We start from the raw sequence: 16,703 nt of genomic DNA on the forward strand, positions 1-16,703 counted from the left end.
AAATAAGAATTTGTTCCTAACTGACTTGCCTAGTTAAACAAAGGTTCAATTTAAACAAATAATTTAAAAATCATATATACCTCACATGCGACGACTATGTAATTAGCCTATTAAAATAAAGATTACTTAGCAGTATGCAAGAGACTAAAGTTGAGGTACAGTAATAGACAATCAAGAAATGTCTGAGAATAGAATTCTAAATACAAGTGTATTTAATTACTTTGTAAAATGACTGAAATCATATACTGTACAAGGCATAAAGCTTAAGTTAGAAAGCATTAACACGCATTACAAAACATTATTCTAGGCATGATCAGAGAGGGAGAGAGATACAGTAAGTCATAGCCTGAAAGGCCATGCCCCAAGAGTCCATGGGGTAGAGAGAGAAAAGAAAGAAAGAGAGTGTATCTCCCCAGCACAGGTCAGGAACAAAAAAGAGGAAGAGACAATGAATCTGAGACCCCTTTATAACATCTGAGTTGTTTGGATTCAAAATTGGAGTTGTTGACCAGTACTGTTGACTTAACTTCCAATCAGATGTCAGACCTACAGGGTATAAAGACAGCAGAACCTCTGCTTCTTAGAGGTGAGACAAGAGGGGGTTGGTGAGATTATGCAGAGAAGACTGACTTCCTAAAACAGCACTAGGGAATTATTGAATGGAGTGTAAAGAGTCACTTGGGGGGCTGGGCTGTCCTACACCTGCAGTACTTTTTTTTTGTAGAGTACACTTGAGTTATAGGCCTCTATGAAGTGAACTCAGTTTGGCTTTGCATCCCCCCCAAAAAACGAATGAGCTTCTTTGAGATGGATGCAACACCTTTATACCTTCATATCAATGCATCTGCCCATTTTAAAAGTCTTCGTAATCCTCTTCTTCTGTGGCATTTTGCTGCGCAGAGTGACAGAGCTACAGCGATAGGAGAGGTCATGTTTGGAAAAGAGCATTGGGTCAAAGTGGAAGGGATGTCAGACTATAACGAGGCTAGCGTGACCCGCCCCTCGCCTACTCACGTTGACTCACTGGTGATTGGAACGTGCAACTGGTTCTCAGTATTAGTAGCTAAGTTTCGATCCAATTGGCGAAAGATTTTCATGCAAATATTTTAAAAAATCTACATAAAAACAATATGCGCATTTTCTCACCAGAGATGTTTCCATCAAATTGACTTGTTGCTGATAAAAGGCTGTGCGTGACGATGTGGTGCACATAAAAAGAAAATGGGAAAAAGTCAGAATAATGTCTGTACTCACTACGGTAAATCAATCTGGTTAAGAGTGTCTGCTAAATGACTAAAATGTAAAATGTTAAAAATTATAATAATAACTTTTGCTGTTAAATAGCCATGTACTGAATAAAAAATGTAATATATTCGGTACTTTTTGTCGCAAAAAAAGTTGTACTGTATAGCGATTGTGCCTGCTCAGGTCTTGGCACGTGCGCTCCAGACAACAGCTTCATCACGGATACAGTGCGGGTGTAGCCTACACGATGAGATTATTACGGACAAAAGAGAAAGATTATTTTGATTTGTCAAACGGCAGCCAAGCATCAATCATGTCATCAGAATAAGACCCTTGATAGTTGTTGGAAATGAGCATCATGCATCACGCTCATCACTGTGCACTTTCAACCCCCAGTGAAGTATTTCATCTGTAGCCTAAAACTGCATATTTTCCTGAGTCATAGTATGAGGACCACACAAACATACCATCTCATATCAATATTGGCTCATAAATATAATTTTACAGACACAAAAAGATCCCACCATGTCTAATGTATTTTGTTTTGTCGACATTTGGAAAGTTTACCGACAGGCCTGTGGTGAATGTTGACTTGGGGCTAAGTTAACTCAAAGACTAATTGCAGAATATTCTCAATAAAATGTAAAAAGCAGTTTCTTACCACCATATACATAAAATAATCACAAAGTTATTATTGGTTCTGAAGAAACACTGTAGCAGATAAACTCCTATTGTAGATAGATCATCCAATTTCACAGTCATTGTGTGTGCACAAATTCTGCATAATCATTGCTGTGATGGATTTGTTGTCTACTCTTTAAACACACAAATTACAACAGCATACCAACCCACTTGTAAAAGCACAATCTCTTAGGAACTTCAACCTGTCCGAACCAATACAAAACAACCTATTTGACTGACACTGTAAAATGAGACCTCTGTTGTGAAGAGCTCCCATGTCTCTCTCAAGTCTCCACTCTGTCCCTGAAGAATGTCTAATCCCTCTTAGTCTATGTAAACCTCTCTGTGCCTCTCATTGTAACCCCTGCCACTTGGGTTTTCCCATGTAATGGAAGTATTTCATCCTGCCTTTTCCCCTCATCTCTCCCCAGGATTGTTGAAATCTACAGCCGTCGACTGCAAGGTACTTCCATACGTTTTAATAATCAATTCATACACTTGATAGTTGACAGACAATACAATGAGCTGCACCTAGAGCTTTTGTGTGTTTTATGTAACACTTTACATTAAGTTGTTCTTATACCTGTACACTTACACTGTAATTACTACAGTAACGACATATTTGAGTAATTCCATTAAAATTCGATTACTTTTTGGAGTCAGTTGGTTGACTCGTAACAGTGCTGTTGTTGGAACCTTAGAACACACCTTACCAATAACCTGCCATGAACCTACCATGTCATGGGCGATGATGTCAGAGGTTTGACTTTGCTCTCTTTGACGTTCTCTTACTTGGACCTTGTTGATCCGTCTGTTCTCTTTCAGTTCAAGAGCGGTTGACCAAACAAATCGCTGTGGCGATCACTGAAGCTCTGCAGCCTGCCGGGGTGGGCGTCGTCATCGAGGCAACGTATGTCTCTTTCTCCCTTTTTTTGTTTTTACACTCACCACTGATATTAACAGGCCCATACAGACAGACATTAAAAGATACACTATGGAATTTGTTGCTAATCGTTTGTCAATTTTTTTCTGGAATTTTAGGCTGGATGGTGCATACGCATAAATGAATATTAATACATGATCTCACAAATCCTTAGGAAAACAATATGCTTTTGCTCACAAGGTGTGCTCTTTCTGTTCAATGTGTTCATTTCTGGACAATATTTCTGTCCATTTAGGTGTACCCCCATAGGTAAAAGTACCTTATTGACTTTTTTAAATGATGCAATCATGGCAGTCAATACAGAAACATGCACAAATGAAACCAAAGATAAAGGGAGAGGCCATATCTGGACAATCTTCATTGTGTCATTAACAGAACATGTCCCATACTCCCAAATCTAATAACTATAACAGTAATGGATAATGATGCCTTTCTTCCTGCATGCAGTCACATGTGCATGGTGATGAGGGGGGTGCAGAAGATGAACAGCAAGACTGTGACCAGCACCATGCTGGGGGTGTTCCGGGAGGACCCCAAGACACGGGACGAGTTCCTCACCCTAATCAGGAACTGAGAGGGACGGCTGGCCCACGAACCTGCTGCCCAGCCCAGCGCAGCGCAGACCCCTCTCCCTGTGGCCTGCCTGGAGCTAGAGCCGTCCACACAGCAGTTTTGGTATGAAGCCTAGAGTCCGGGCTTGCAGAGAGTGTGTGTGTGTGTGTGTGTGTGTGTCTATCCCTCCACTCCCTTCCAAATAATCACACACATCACATGGTCGCATGACATAGCTGTCTTGTGTGTGTATCAAATCAAAATCAAATGTATTTATATAGCCCTTCTTACATCAGCTGATATATCAAAGTGCTGTACAGAAACCCAGCCTAAAACCCCAAACAGCAAGCAATGCAGGTGTAGAAGCACGGTGGCTAGGAAAAACTCCCTAGAAAGGCCAGAACCTAGGACATGACAGTCTTGCCAGTCTTGACAACCTAGGACATGACAGTCTTACTAAATGGTGTCTGTCAGGTGGCTGGCTTAACCTAAAAAGGAATAGTTTGGGTCAATGATTAGTGTTTCTTATGGTTGCTTAATTTAAAGGACTTTGATCCTGTAAAAAAAGAAAAGAAGTAACTTTTCATTAGATCGAACCTCCAAGTACGACAAAGATACTTACACCTACGTAGAAACATCCTAACATTAAAATCAATGTTTTTTTTAGAAGCATTGTTTTATTCTTTACTTCTTTCCTGATATATTTTTGCAAGATATCTTTATCCAAAGTAAGCTAGGCCCAGTAGGACCATATGTCAGTTTTAACTTTTTATTTTATTGACCCTTTATTTAACTAGGCAAGTCAGTTAAGAACAAATTCTTATTTACAATGACGGCCTACCAAAAGGCAAAAGACCTCCTGCGGGGACAGGGGCTTGGATAAAAATATATATTTTTTAAATATATAAACACAAGACAAAACACACATCACGACAAGAGAGACGACACAACACTACATAAAGAGAGACCTAAGACAATTTACTAATGGTATGCATTTAAACTTGCCTTGAGCCAAACCTCTTCAAAAGTGAAAGTGCCCTTTTCACATGGCATCATATTCCCACTCAAGCCAAATGCATCAAACCCATTCGTCAAACAATCAACACTTTGGTCAATCTGTCAGCCGGTTACAAGGCTCAGTCCTGGTCTACTGTAATTATCTTTAACTAGTAAAGGAAGGAGAGCAAAATGCTCGCTTTCAAATTTGGTAGCCACCGCTTTAAATACAGTATACTGCACCCTGCAACTTGGGGGAACTAACAATGATGGCTTTCTGAGGGTTACTGAATAATATCCTCTACAGGATCGGTGTCCCCCCGCGGGACGGTTGAGCTAACGTAGGCTAATGTGATTCGCATGAGGTTGTAAGTAACAAGTAACAATTTCCCAGGACATAGACATATCTGATATGGGCAATTTCCAGGACATAGACATATCTGATATGGGCAGAAAGCTTAAATTCTTGTTAATCTAACTGCGCTGTCCAATTTACAGTAGCTATTACAGTGAAATAATACCATGCTATTGTTTGAGGAGAGTGCACAGTTATGAACTTGAAAATGTATCAATAAACCAATTAGGCACATTTGGGCAGTCTTGATACAACATTTTGAACAGAAATGCAATGGTTCATTGAATCAGTCTAAAACTTTGCACATACACTGCTGCCATGTATTGGCCAAAATCTAAATTGTGCCTAGATTCCATATATTGGCCTTTTTCTTGCATTTCAAAGATGATGGACCAAAAAAACATGTTTTTTTCTTTGTATTATCTTTTACCAGATCTAATGTGTTATATTCTCATACATTAATTTCACATTTCCACAAACTTCAAAGTGTTTCCTTTCAAATGGTATCAAGACTATGCATATTCTTGCTTCAGGTCCTGAGCTACAGGTAGTTAGATTTGGGTATGTCATTTTAGGCAAAAATTGGGAAAAAAAGGGTCCAATCCTTAATTAACTGTGGTGTTCAAATTATGTGAGGTAATGTCGCTGTTAGTTTTGCATTTGTTCTATAACCAAAGGACCAAGGTTTCCAAGGGTGCAGTTAAAGTGACTGGACGATAACTGGCTAGTGCAACGAAGGATGATCAGATGGGACTAAAAAGTGTCCACTTTAGGTCACCCTGTCTTAATATGGACACCCTACATTATTCGCTAATAGTCTCACTCACTATTGTAGTTATTTGTTGAAAATGTCACGATAGTACAGATTCACAGACGTGTGACTGATATAGTCTGCTTTCTCTGTATCCTCCAAGTGGGCATTTCGCCATTCAGAGGATTTCTATTGGGCACCCCTTTGTATCTCTCTGTAAGTCGTGTAGGCCTATGTGCGTGGGTATTTGTTTGTGTGCGTTGAAGGCCAGCCCAGTATATATTCTGCTGTCCTTCTGCCTTACTGATTTTTCGCTTGATGCGTAGAGTTCACTTCCGCGGATGACTTTGAAGAGACTAGACGCAAAGGAATCTGCTCACGTTTTACTCTCTTACCCTTCTAACGTCAATTCTGTTACACTTCTAAATATCTACGTATGTCAGTGTATAAATGTTTCAGAATTGTAGTGTACCTTTTCAAATGTAAAAAATATGCTGCCGTTTACAGAGTACAGTACATCCCTCTTTGCTACGTCACATATATTGTATGTATGCAATTTCATGTATTATCTCAGCAAATTAGGGATATTAAAATATAGTAACCTATATGAAAATGATGTACAGTGTTAGGATAAATAGGTATAGTAGCAAGGAACATATATTCTGACGAGCGGTATATTTTTTAATTGATTGGAAATATATAATACTCATATTGAAATGGGGAGGTTTTAACTAATGTGATTTGGTCATTGGGGTTCAGTGTGTGTCTGTGTGTGTGTGTGTCGGGGGTTGGAGTATATGAGCGCTAGTCAGTCAGACAGCTCCTGCATCGTCTCTGTGGCCTTCTTTAGAAGGATTTGTTCTTTGGGTTCCTTCACTACTGTCGTTTACATTACACTTCTTACTGTGTTCATTTGAAAGAGTTTTCAACAAAGGAAAATAAATCTGTATGTGTGAACTAGGAACATGGGTACTGTGCTCTTCTTTGTAAAGCCCTGTTTATACCTGGTGGTAACATGCCTGTCCTGATCTTGTCCACATTCTGATTGGGCTCACATTTTTAGACTGGTCTAAATAATGAAAATAACTGGTTGTGATCACAGGATACTAGCATAATATATACTGTGCTTAATGCTGTGTTGGTAACCAAGTGGGAATTTACAAAATACGACTGGGAAAAAAACACTTGAATGGCCTTCCAACTTATAATTACTAGTGGGGAACTCGTCTATCATCCTGTGCTCCTACTGCTTCCACCTGCTGACCTCTGACGTCACCTACTAAGGAAATTACCTCTAATGCAATTTTCGGGCAGTTAAATGCAACAAAACATTATTTATGAAAAGCAATATTTATTTTATTTAACCTTTATTAAACTTGGCAAGTCAGTCAAGAATCAATTATTATTTACAATGACGGCCAAACCCGGACGACGCTGGGCCATTTGTGCATCGCCCTATGGGACTCCCAATTATGGCCGGTTGTGATACAGGCTGGAATGGAATCAGAGTCTGTAGTGACACTTCTAGCACTAAGATGCAGTGCGCCACTCAGGAGCCCCATATATACAGTATACTGGACAAAAATATAAACACAACATGTAAAGTGTTGATCCCGTTTCATGAGCTGAAATAAGATCCCAGAAATGTTCCATATGAACAAAAAACTTGTTTCTCTCATGTTGTGCACAAATTTCTTTACATCCCTGTTAGTGAACAATTCTCCTTTAAGATAATCCATCCACCTGATAGGTGTGTGATATTAAACAGCATGAGGACTATTTGTGTCTGTAATAAAGCCCTTTTGTGGGGAAAAACTCATTTTGATTGGCTGGACTGGTCCCCCAGTGGGTGGGCCTGGCTCCCAAATGGGTGGACCTATGCCCACCCATGGCTGCACCCCTGCTATGTGAAATCCATAGATTAGGACCTAATGAATTTATTTCAATTGACTGAAATCCTTATATGAACTGTAACTCAGTAAAATCTTTGAGCATGATGCATGTATATATTTGTTCTGTATAGTAATATGGTTTTTGAACACATTCTCAGTTCCCCCTCACGCTGTCAAAACCACTATGTGGATGTGATTGAATAGAGCCCTTAGTTTATGGTTTACACAGCTTGTTGGCCATTAGCCAATCAGAGTTTCTCAACGAGTTCAAAGCACACGTATGCATCCAACTCGTAAATTCCCACCTCCCACTTGGCTACGAACGCAGCATAAGACACCCAGATAACTGAACATTGTGTTCACTTGCTTTGGAGGTGCAGGGATTTTTTTGGGGAGAATGATTCAGCTTTTTTAGCTGGTGTTGTGAAGAGCGGTACCCTCCATAACTGGAACCCGTCTCTTGGCAACAGGTTTTATGAATGTGCTTCAGCTCCTCTGATTCGTGGAATTTTTGGATGAGTAGCCAGTAGAATCGTCTCCTGCTATGGTGTGACCTCCCAGACTGCAAGACGTATCGCTTTCATTAGAAATTGAATTTAGTAAAAAAAGAAAAGAATCCAGACAATTTTACAAGTTATTCTTTAATACTTTTTTTTTTGTCTGTGGTTATCACAAAGACGTCAAGCATTTTAACACAGACGCCACAAAACAAAACATTCAGTATCTTTCACTCACACTTAACAGCTCTCCCATTCTGACTACATGGCAACCACTCTCCCATAGACAAAAACAAACACGCAAATACATTTACACAGAGGAGTCTCCATAGATCCATGTAGAACAGGACAGATGACCATCTACACTTCCTCTCACTAGCCAAACCCTGCCCGACGCAAGTAGCCAAGTTACAGGAACACAGAACCTGAGACAGGCTTTTGGCCGGGCATCAGGGCCGAATAACAGCAGCCTCCATTGGATCGGGCCATGTCATGTCGCAGCATTTCTGGTACATTTGGAGAAGACGTATTTTACAGTTACAGCATGACGCGCATGCACACTCTTTCTCACACGCAACATATACATCGGTTTGTTGTACAGACAGGTACAATTCATAACTTCATATCAGCATTGAAAAGTACCTACAGAGTACAGAAACCAAAAAATATGCTGACAACACAAGGCTTCCATATTGTTTTTGTCTGAAAACGCGACACCAACAAGACAAGTTTCAAAGTGTCCTAGAGGAGCTCGTATGCAGTTTGGAGGATGCCACCATTGTAACTGTCAACATAGCTCTAACTGGGTTGCTTCATGTAATACTGTTACCGTTTTCTAAAGTCCATAGAAAATAATTTACATTTGGGGTAAATGTCTCGAGTACAAAAAAGGCACTGCCATTTGTTATTCAAAATATGACTTCCCAGCCTTGTGCATGCATTTCTAAAATTACTTCCCCCCCCCCCCCCCCCCCCCCTCTTTTTTTTGGGGGGGGGGGCTTTTGAGTTTTATTCTTAAACATAAACAATTTTTTAAAATATATATGTAAGCCTGCAGTCAATACAGGATATTGGCTCTTTGATAACAAAAACAAAACAAATGAAAAGCACAGTAACGTGGTAGAACCTTTGTTACAGTGGATGATTGAGTATTCACCCCCCCCCCCCCCCAAAAAAAAAACCTCACCATCGAATAATTAAGCGATATTTAACTAATGTGCAGAGTCTACGACAAAAAAAACAGAGTAAAAAAAAGAAAGAAAGCGTCAAGTCTTCATTTACACTAAAAAGAAAAAGAATATATTTGGAATATTATCATCTAACTGTTAATACTGCAGTGTGTACAGCAGCTCTCTCTCATCTCAGAGGGGAGGAGCCCTATAGAGTTTGGATGCACTTTGGAAAAAAAAATAAAAATAAACTCTGAGTAGCTTCCGGAGGAGTCAAAGTCTGATCCACGGCTGCAGTAATATATGAACGACATTGACTCCTCTTCTGTTTACTGCCTCATCACTCTCTCATAGGCACATACTGTAGTGTACACTACATGCAAACACACAACCTCATGGGCACTTGTGAGTGTGTACATCCCAACCTAGCATGCTCTATCCCCTGCCCTGCAGTTGTTGCCAATCTTATGGATGGGCTACTTAGCTTAGCCTTCCACTGTGATGTCATCAAGAACAACACAGGTGGTGGTTAGCTTAGTAGGCACTGCACTGGTCGACCATTCCCATATGGCTAGCCCTGGACCTTCAATACTCATAGCCAAAGTCTATTAGCCGACAAAGTAGCAAGGGCCTTATCCCACACAAATAACCCCAGATGAACCACGTCTCTTTGCAATGTGTCAAAAGGGTTGTCGCCCTCGTATCCAGTTTGTTTTGCTGGTGGCTGGATCAAAAAGGGAACTTTGCGAACAGAGCATCGAGGTGTAACATTTCTATAAAAGAGCACACAGTATTCAGTCATTTGGCCAACCAGGATATAATAAGCATTTCACAAAGCGTCAGAAAAAAAACCACACAAATCCCAAGAAGACACCGGTTGTGTGTCTTTCCTCCACTATCAAAGACAACAATTTGCGATTATAATGTAGTTCAAAAGAAGAATAACTATTATTTGAGATGTACTTATGGTCACCAGCCATAGTAAGTTAATACATATGGTACTTTAAATAATACATCTAAATGAATACAATAATCAACTCCGCAACAGTAATAGAAAAAAAAATCAAAAATAAATAATGATTTGAATCTGCTAATAGTATTGATTCACATGGCAGTGACAAGTGGCTCTAACTACCATGTACTGTGTATCCACTGATGCATGTTGCATCGGTGTAACAATGCATACTGTATGCTGCCACTAAATATTTTCCAAGCCATGCCACAAAAGGGTCCATGCCAATTCATGCACCATTCACCTTCCCAGTTAAGGCCAATGCGTTTTTTAGTGAGCACACTTCCTGAAGCAGTGACGTTTGGCTGACTGAAAAGTCAGTGACATTTTGTCAATAACAGGTTACAGGTTTGACTGGGTGAGGTTGTCAGTCGTCAACCTTACCTTTTGACAATATGGTTCAGTCTAAGAACTTCAGTTCAATGTGCACTAGGGGAGTGGGCTGTAGTTCTTGTGGCAGAGAAAGGGTGCATTTGGCACGAAGCTTGTTTCATCTCACTACTCGAGTTCACCTCCCTTTCTCTGAACTGCAAAACCCGGAACTTTCCCTTTCCAAACCTTTGCTTCTCCCCACTGAGGAAGGTCTATGGCACATACTTGGCATTTCTATTGCTGCACCTATTGGAATTGTTATTGATGGATTAGCTGTAGTAAAATAGCACGGCACCAAGTGCAGAACAAGAAAACAAGACTTTTTAAGAATAACATTTTTTTTAAACAAAATAACCCTCACAAAAACACAATTTTGAATCGCTCCAAATTGATTCCAACTTGGGAAAAACCAACCAGGATGCCCATTCAGGCAAAAAACATCAGCATGACCTTCCATGCACAAAAAACCCATACAGAGCCAAACTGTTATAACTAAACTTTTAAGAGCTTATTTTAACATTAACCTACCCTTATAGTCTGTCATGCAGATAACAACGAACAGAGGATACATATAAAGACTAAAAAACAACAAGAAATCAAAGTGCCTGGCTGTCGGTAACTGCTTTTGGCCACCAGGTGGAGGTAAGTACTAAAAAGAGAGCAATCTCGGGGAGTAAAACTACTTTTAAACCCTTGCTATGCTGCTCGAGGGAAAGGAAACCTCCTCAGCAATCTTCTCATTCACTATGGCTACTTCCTGATTCTCCTGTCCTCTGTATAGATCCCTGGTTAGCATTCTCTTCTTCCTCCTCGATTCAGAACATCTTTGACCGTCTCTTACTTCCTAGTAAGATTGGGAGCATATAGCATACAACATGCAGCGCTATATCATCTACCCTGGACTGAAAACAAGTGATCCTCATTCTAGTTCACAACAAGACCCATTGAAAATACTCCAGACCCACACTGACTAGCCCTAATTATAGACTAGGTCACACAACGTTGTGCACCTGTTACGGGAACTTCGCTCCAGACAAAGCCCAAGCAAATGAACAGCAACTTTCAATGCATAGTCTGCAGGTACAAAGGCTAAAATAAAAATAAATAAATACATACACACTACCGTTCAAAAGTTTGGGGTCATTTAGAAATGTCCTTGTTCTTGAATGTAGAGCACATTTTTTTTCTTCCATTAAAATAACATCAAATTGATCAGAAATACAGTGTAGACATTGTTAGTGTTGTAAATGAATATTGTAGCTGGAAACGCCTCACAAGTTCTCAACTGGCGGCTTCATTAAATAGTACCCGCAAAACACCAGTCTCAACATCAACAGTGAAGAGGCAACTCCGGGATGCTGGTCTTCTAGGCAGAGTTGCAAAGAAAAAGCCATATCTCAGACTGGATAATAAAAAGAAAAGATTAAGATGGGCAAAAGAACACAGACACTGGACAGAGGAACTCTGCCTAGAAGGCCAGCATCCCGGAGTCGCCTCTTCACTGTTGACGTTGAGACTGGTGTTTGCGGGTACTATTTAATGAAGCTGCCAGTTGAGGACTTGTGAGGCGTCTGTCTCTCAAACTAGACACTCTAATGTACTTGTCCTCTTGCTCAGTTGTGCACCCGGGGCCCCCACTCCTCTTTCTATTCTGGTTAGAGCCAGTTTGCGCTGTTCTGTGAAGGGAGTAGTACACAGCGTTGTACGAGATCTTCAGTTTCTTGGCAATTTCTCAGAACAAGAATAGACTGACGAGTTTCAGAAGAAAGTTCTTTGTTTCTGGCCATTTTGAGCCTGTAATCGAACCCACAAATACTGATGCTCCAGATACTCAACTAGTCTAAAGAAGGCCAGTTTTATTGCTTCTTTAATCAGAACAACAGTTTTCAGCTGTGCTAACATAATTGCAAAAGGGTTTTCTAATGATCAATTAGCCTTTTGAAATGATAAACTTGGATTAGCTAACACAACGTGCCTTTGGAACACAGGAGTGATGGTTGCTGATAATGGGCCTCTGTACACCTATGTAGATATTCCATTAAAAATCAGCTTTTTCCAGCTACAATAGTCAGGGTAGCCTAGTGGTTAGAGCGTTGGGCTAGTAACCGAAAGGTTGCAGGTTCGAATCCCCGAGCTGACAAGGTACAAATCTGTTGTTCTGTCCCTGAACAAGGCAGTTAACCCACTGTTCCTAGGCCTTCATTGAAAATAAGAATTTGTTCTGAACTGACTTAACCAGTTAAATAAAGGTAAAATATATATATTTTTACAACATTAACATCATCTACACAGTATTGTATATATAATATGTCATTGCCCGGTGTAAAAGATGAGTTTACCCTGAACTTTACCATAACCCTGCTAGGCTATTTTCCTCTGTCTTGTTTCAAATCAAAGTCCCTGCCCCTGACATGAATCCATCATCGCTAAAGTCCTCTTCTCCTTCCAAATCACTTAGCAGAGACCATCCTGTGTCTCTCCACTTTCATTTCCCCTCCTCCCATCTATCCTCATGCCTCTCTTTTCCTTCTACACACCTCCGCTGCATCCCTCTCTCTTTTCAGCGTTCTCATTTTCACACAGTTTGGCTCCTGGTAAAGGAACAAAAAGCAAAAAAACAAAACAATGAATAAGTCCGTGGTAATAGTGATAGCTACTGTGGGACGTTAGTCTATAAAGCGACTAGTACGGGTAGTATGTCACTGCTTTACAAAAAGTTCTAAAAAAAAATCAAGAGATAACATTCATACCTGAAATGTATAAATGTTTCGGTACCCTTGATAGTAACATCTTGTGTAAACAATACATACATGTATAAATGCTTTTTTTCTGTCACCTATTCAGAGCATAGGGTTCTCCCAAGCCTTTTGAAGAATGGCCTCCCTAAAACTCTCCCAAACAGTGGGAGGAAAAGCCAAGGCTTCTCTCACAAAGTGTTCCACATTGTTTACTTGGCTTGTTTGTTTTTGGCTCAGTGACACCGGGAGAAATGCTGACTGGTGTGAACTGGTGTGGGAATTGTGTTACTGGTCTGTAACTGGGACTGAGGGTAGAGAAGGGAACAGAGTCTGGAACTCTGTAGCACGATGTACTACAGTACCCATAATGCACAACCCCCCCATTTTAACAGACCCCAGGGCCATTCGGTTGTTGGCTGATGCCGACCCAAGTGATACTACAGTATATCTCCCACAGCCCGGCAGAGTGCACCGTTGTGGGTAGTTATACTGGGTGCGACACTGTGAGGAGAGGAGTCTGTACTGCCTATCTTATCTGTCACTGAAGCCCAGATTCTTATGAGGGTGCTGGGGCATAGCTGTGTTTTGTCGAGATGGTAACATGCCAATTTGCTGCGGTGTTAGCAGTTTTTCACAGACTGGCTAATCGTGGAGTGATTTGGAGCTCGCCCACCCCCCCGGTTGACCTCTCCCATTGGCCGTGGGGGCGCCTGATGGGCAGGTGGGGTGGGGGGGTGTGGGTAGGGGGACTTTGGGTGTTCGGCGAGCCTCCTGGGACCAGCTCAGTCTCTCCTGGTCTCCTTCAGGTCCTCCTCTCAGATGGTGGATGTGCGGTCGACTCCATCTAGACACACAGAATCGAGGGACACGGGACAAACCATCACATAGGAATGAGAATAACACAACTGGACAAATATAGATGGAATGTTTCAAAGACAAAAAAACAACGGTTGCATCTTGCCTGGCTGGACAAACAGAGGACCAAATGTTTGTCCTGGGATGCGTCCCAAATGGCACCCTATACCCTACATAGGGTACTATTTTTGACCAGGTCAATGGTCAAAAGTAGTGCACTATAAAGACAATAGGGGGCCATTTGGGACATGGTCCCAGTGGTTCAGACAGAGTGAGCGATGAGTCAGCTGAAAACTCATTACTACATTCATCGGAGGTATGTGCTTTGCGGTACTGTAGCACTAGTCGAGCTGGGTATACGTGCTGGATGTGCTTCTACACAGCAAATGCGTGTGTGACCAGCAGTACCAGAAACCAGACGCAGTCACTAGGGGAGGTCAGAGACCCATGATGGACTTTCTTTGGGTCTTCGGGCTTTAGAAATGCACTATATAAATCCTATGTATCATAATGCACCCTATAGACCAGGGTGCATTACCTACAAGCGGTTTCATAAAGACTTACTATTACTGGAGTTCCTGTGTGTGGCCCAGGGTCTCATGACATGGGCTGCATCCCAAATGGCACCCTATATAGTACACTACACTGGTCAAAAGTAGTGCACTATAAAAGGAATACACTTCCATTAAAGTCATATATAGGCACCCTTACACCCGGCGCAAGTAAGCAAAATGCTAATAACTCCACCTTTCCCTCTGATAGGCTAGACGAAACTTTCACCGTATTGGATATACATCCTTTCAGATCTACAGAACAGCCTAGAAGGTTAGGGGCTGGAAGCATGCCAATTAGGGAAATGACTTGACAACTTTCTGTCAAATTGGTCAAAAGAAGAGAGAGAGTTTGATCATTATTAGAGCTGGACGTGGTATTGCTGTATTTGAGCATGTCAGAGCTTTCTAAGGGACATCACTTACTCTGTAAAGAACGGCTCAGGGGCATTCCATTCACCATGAGTACTTTCCTTCTAATTTATATTCTGTCCATTCAGTATGTTTCAGAGAGGAGAAGGGGTGTAGGGGTACAGCAGAGAGGAAGGGTCCTGTCTGAGACTGGCATTCCTCCGCTTCCCACCTCTACTCTGGGACTGTCCACGCAAAAATATACACACACACACACACACACACACAAAGCGCTGCTTGTCCACCCCAGCTCCGCACCGAGCACTGAGGGCCACTGTCTCTGCACTGGTGAGGCCAGGGAGAAAAAAAAACCCCAGCCCCTTTATTCAAAGCTAAACTCCACTTATAATGGGAACGGTTACTGCATTTATCCAGCTCCCTTCCCGTCTCCTCCTCTCCTCGCAATACGTGTGGATTCATTGTGAAGTCACACCCTGGCTACAGGCAAACGTGGGTTCAAATACTATTTGATTGGCTGGAATTCCAAAGTTGTGTCTGTTTTTTTCTGTGCATGTGTATATGCTGTGGAGACAAAGTAGTAAAGTACTGGAGTGTAGTGAGGGAGTGTAGTGAGGGAGTGTGTGTGTGTGTGTGTGTGTGTGTGTGTGTGTGTGTGTGTGTGTGTGTGTGTGTGTGTGTGTGTGTGTGAGAGAGAGAGAGAGAAAGTGTGTGTGAATCTCTATGTTTGTGTGTGTGTGCGAGCGCACGTTTGTATAAACCAAGGGGTACAGCAGATTGATACAGTAGTGTGTGAGTATTGACAAAGTGCAGTAGTAACTGGAGTGTATGTGTTCATGGTAGTTGTGGTGCTCTTACCTCCCAGAGCGTGTTCCGTCATACTCAGACACAGAGACTCCAGCCGGTTGTTGATGTCTGGTTCAGTCACCGGCACCTGGAGATCTGGAGAACATCACAACGTTACAACATACACAAAACCAACTACCTGGAGAACATCACAACGTTACAACATACACACAACCAACTACCTGGAGAACATCACAACGTTACAACATACACAAAACCAACTACCTGGAGAACATCACAACGTTACAACATACACACAACCAACTACCTGGAGAACATCACAACGTTACAACATACACACAACCAACTACCTGGAGAACACCACCACCATGTTACAACATACACACAACCAACTACCTGGAGAACACCACAACGTTACAACATACACACAACCAACTACCTGGAGAACACCACCACAATGCTACAACATACACACAACCATCTACCTGGAGAACATCACAACGTTACAACATACACACAACCAACTACCTGGAGAACACCACCACGATGTTACAACATACACACAACCAACTACCTGGAGAACACCACCATGTTACAACATACACACAACCATCTACCTGGAGAACACCACCACGATGTTTCAACATACACACAACCAACTACCTGGAGAACACCACCACGATGTTACAACATACACACAACCAACTACCTGGAGAACACCACCATGTTACAACATACACACAACCATCTACCTGGAGAACACCACCACGATGTTTCAACATACACACAACCAACTACCTGGAGAACATCACAATGTTACAACATACACACAACCAACTACCTGGAGAACACCACCATGTTACAACATACACACAACCATCTACCTGGAGAACACCACAACAACGTTACAACATACAC

At 41.5% G+C, this 16,703-nt stretch overlaps 2 protein-coding genes across 2 annotated transcripts in view; one reads left to right on the forward strand and one right to left on the reverse strand.

The window, feature by feature from the left end:
- LOC120023523 (GTP cyclohydrolase 1) overlaps positions 1 to 4,264 on the forward strand; it is a 35,130-nt gene extending 30,866 nt beyond the window's left edge. Inside the window, exons 4-6 of the mRNA XM_038967549.1 lie at positions 2,358 to 2,389; positions 2,752 to 2,836; positions 3,317 to 4,264. Of these exons, the coding sequence (XP_038823477.1) occupies positions 2,358 to 2,389; positions 2,752 to 2,836; positions 3,317 to 3,443 (244 nt within the window). The 3' untranslated portion in view covers positions 3,444 to 4,264. The remainder of the gene's footprint in view (positions 1 to 2,357; positions 2,390 to 2,751; positions 2,837 to 3,316) is intronic.
- Positions 4,265 to 12,660: 8,396 nt separating this feature from the next.
- The window catches only part of LOC120023707 (protein Smaug homolog 1-like), a 90,496-nt gene continuing 86,453 nt past the window's right edge, over positions 12,661 to 16,703 (reverse strand). Inside the window, exons 12-13 of the mRNA XM_038967773.1 lie at positions 15,837 to 15,920; positions 12,661 to 14,047 (exon numbers count right to left, since the gene is read on the reverse strand). Of these exons, the coding sequence (XP_038823701.1) occupies positions 14,019 to 14,047; positions 15,837 to 15,920 (113 nt within the window). The 3' untranslated portion in view covers positions 12,661 to 14,018. The remainder of the gene's footprint in view (positions 14,048 to 15,836; positions 15,921 to 16,703) is intronic.

The sequence above is a fragment of the Salvelinus namaycush genome, chromosome 28 (genome assembly GCF_016432855.1).
Source record: "Salvelinus namaycush isolate Seneca chromosome 28, SaNama_1.0, whole genome shotgun sequence".
Lineage (NCBI taxonomy): Eukaryota > Metazoa > Chordata > Actinopteri > Salmoniformes > Salmonidae > Salvelinus > Salvelinus namaycush.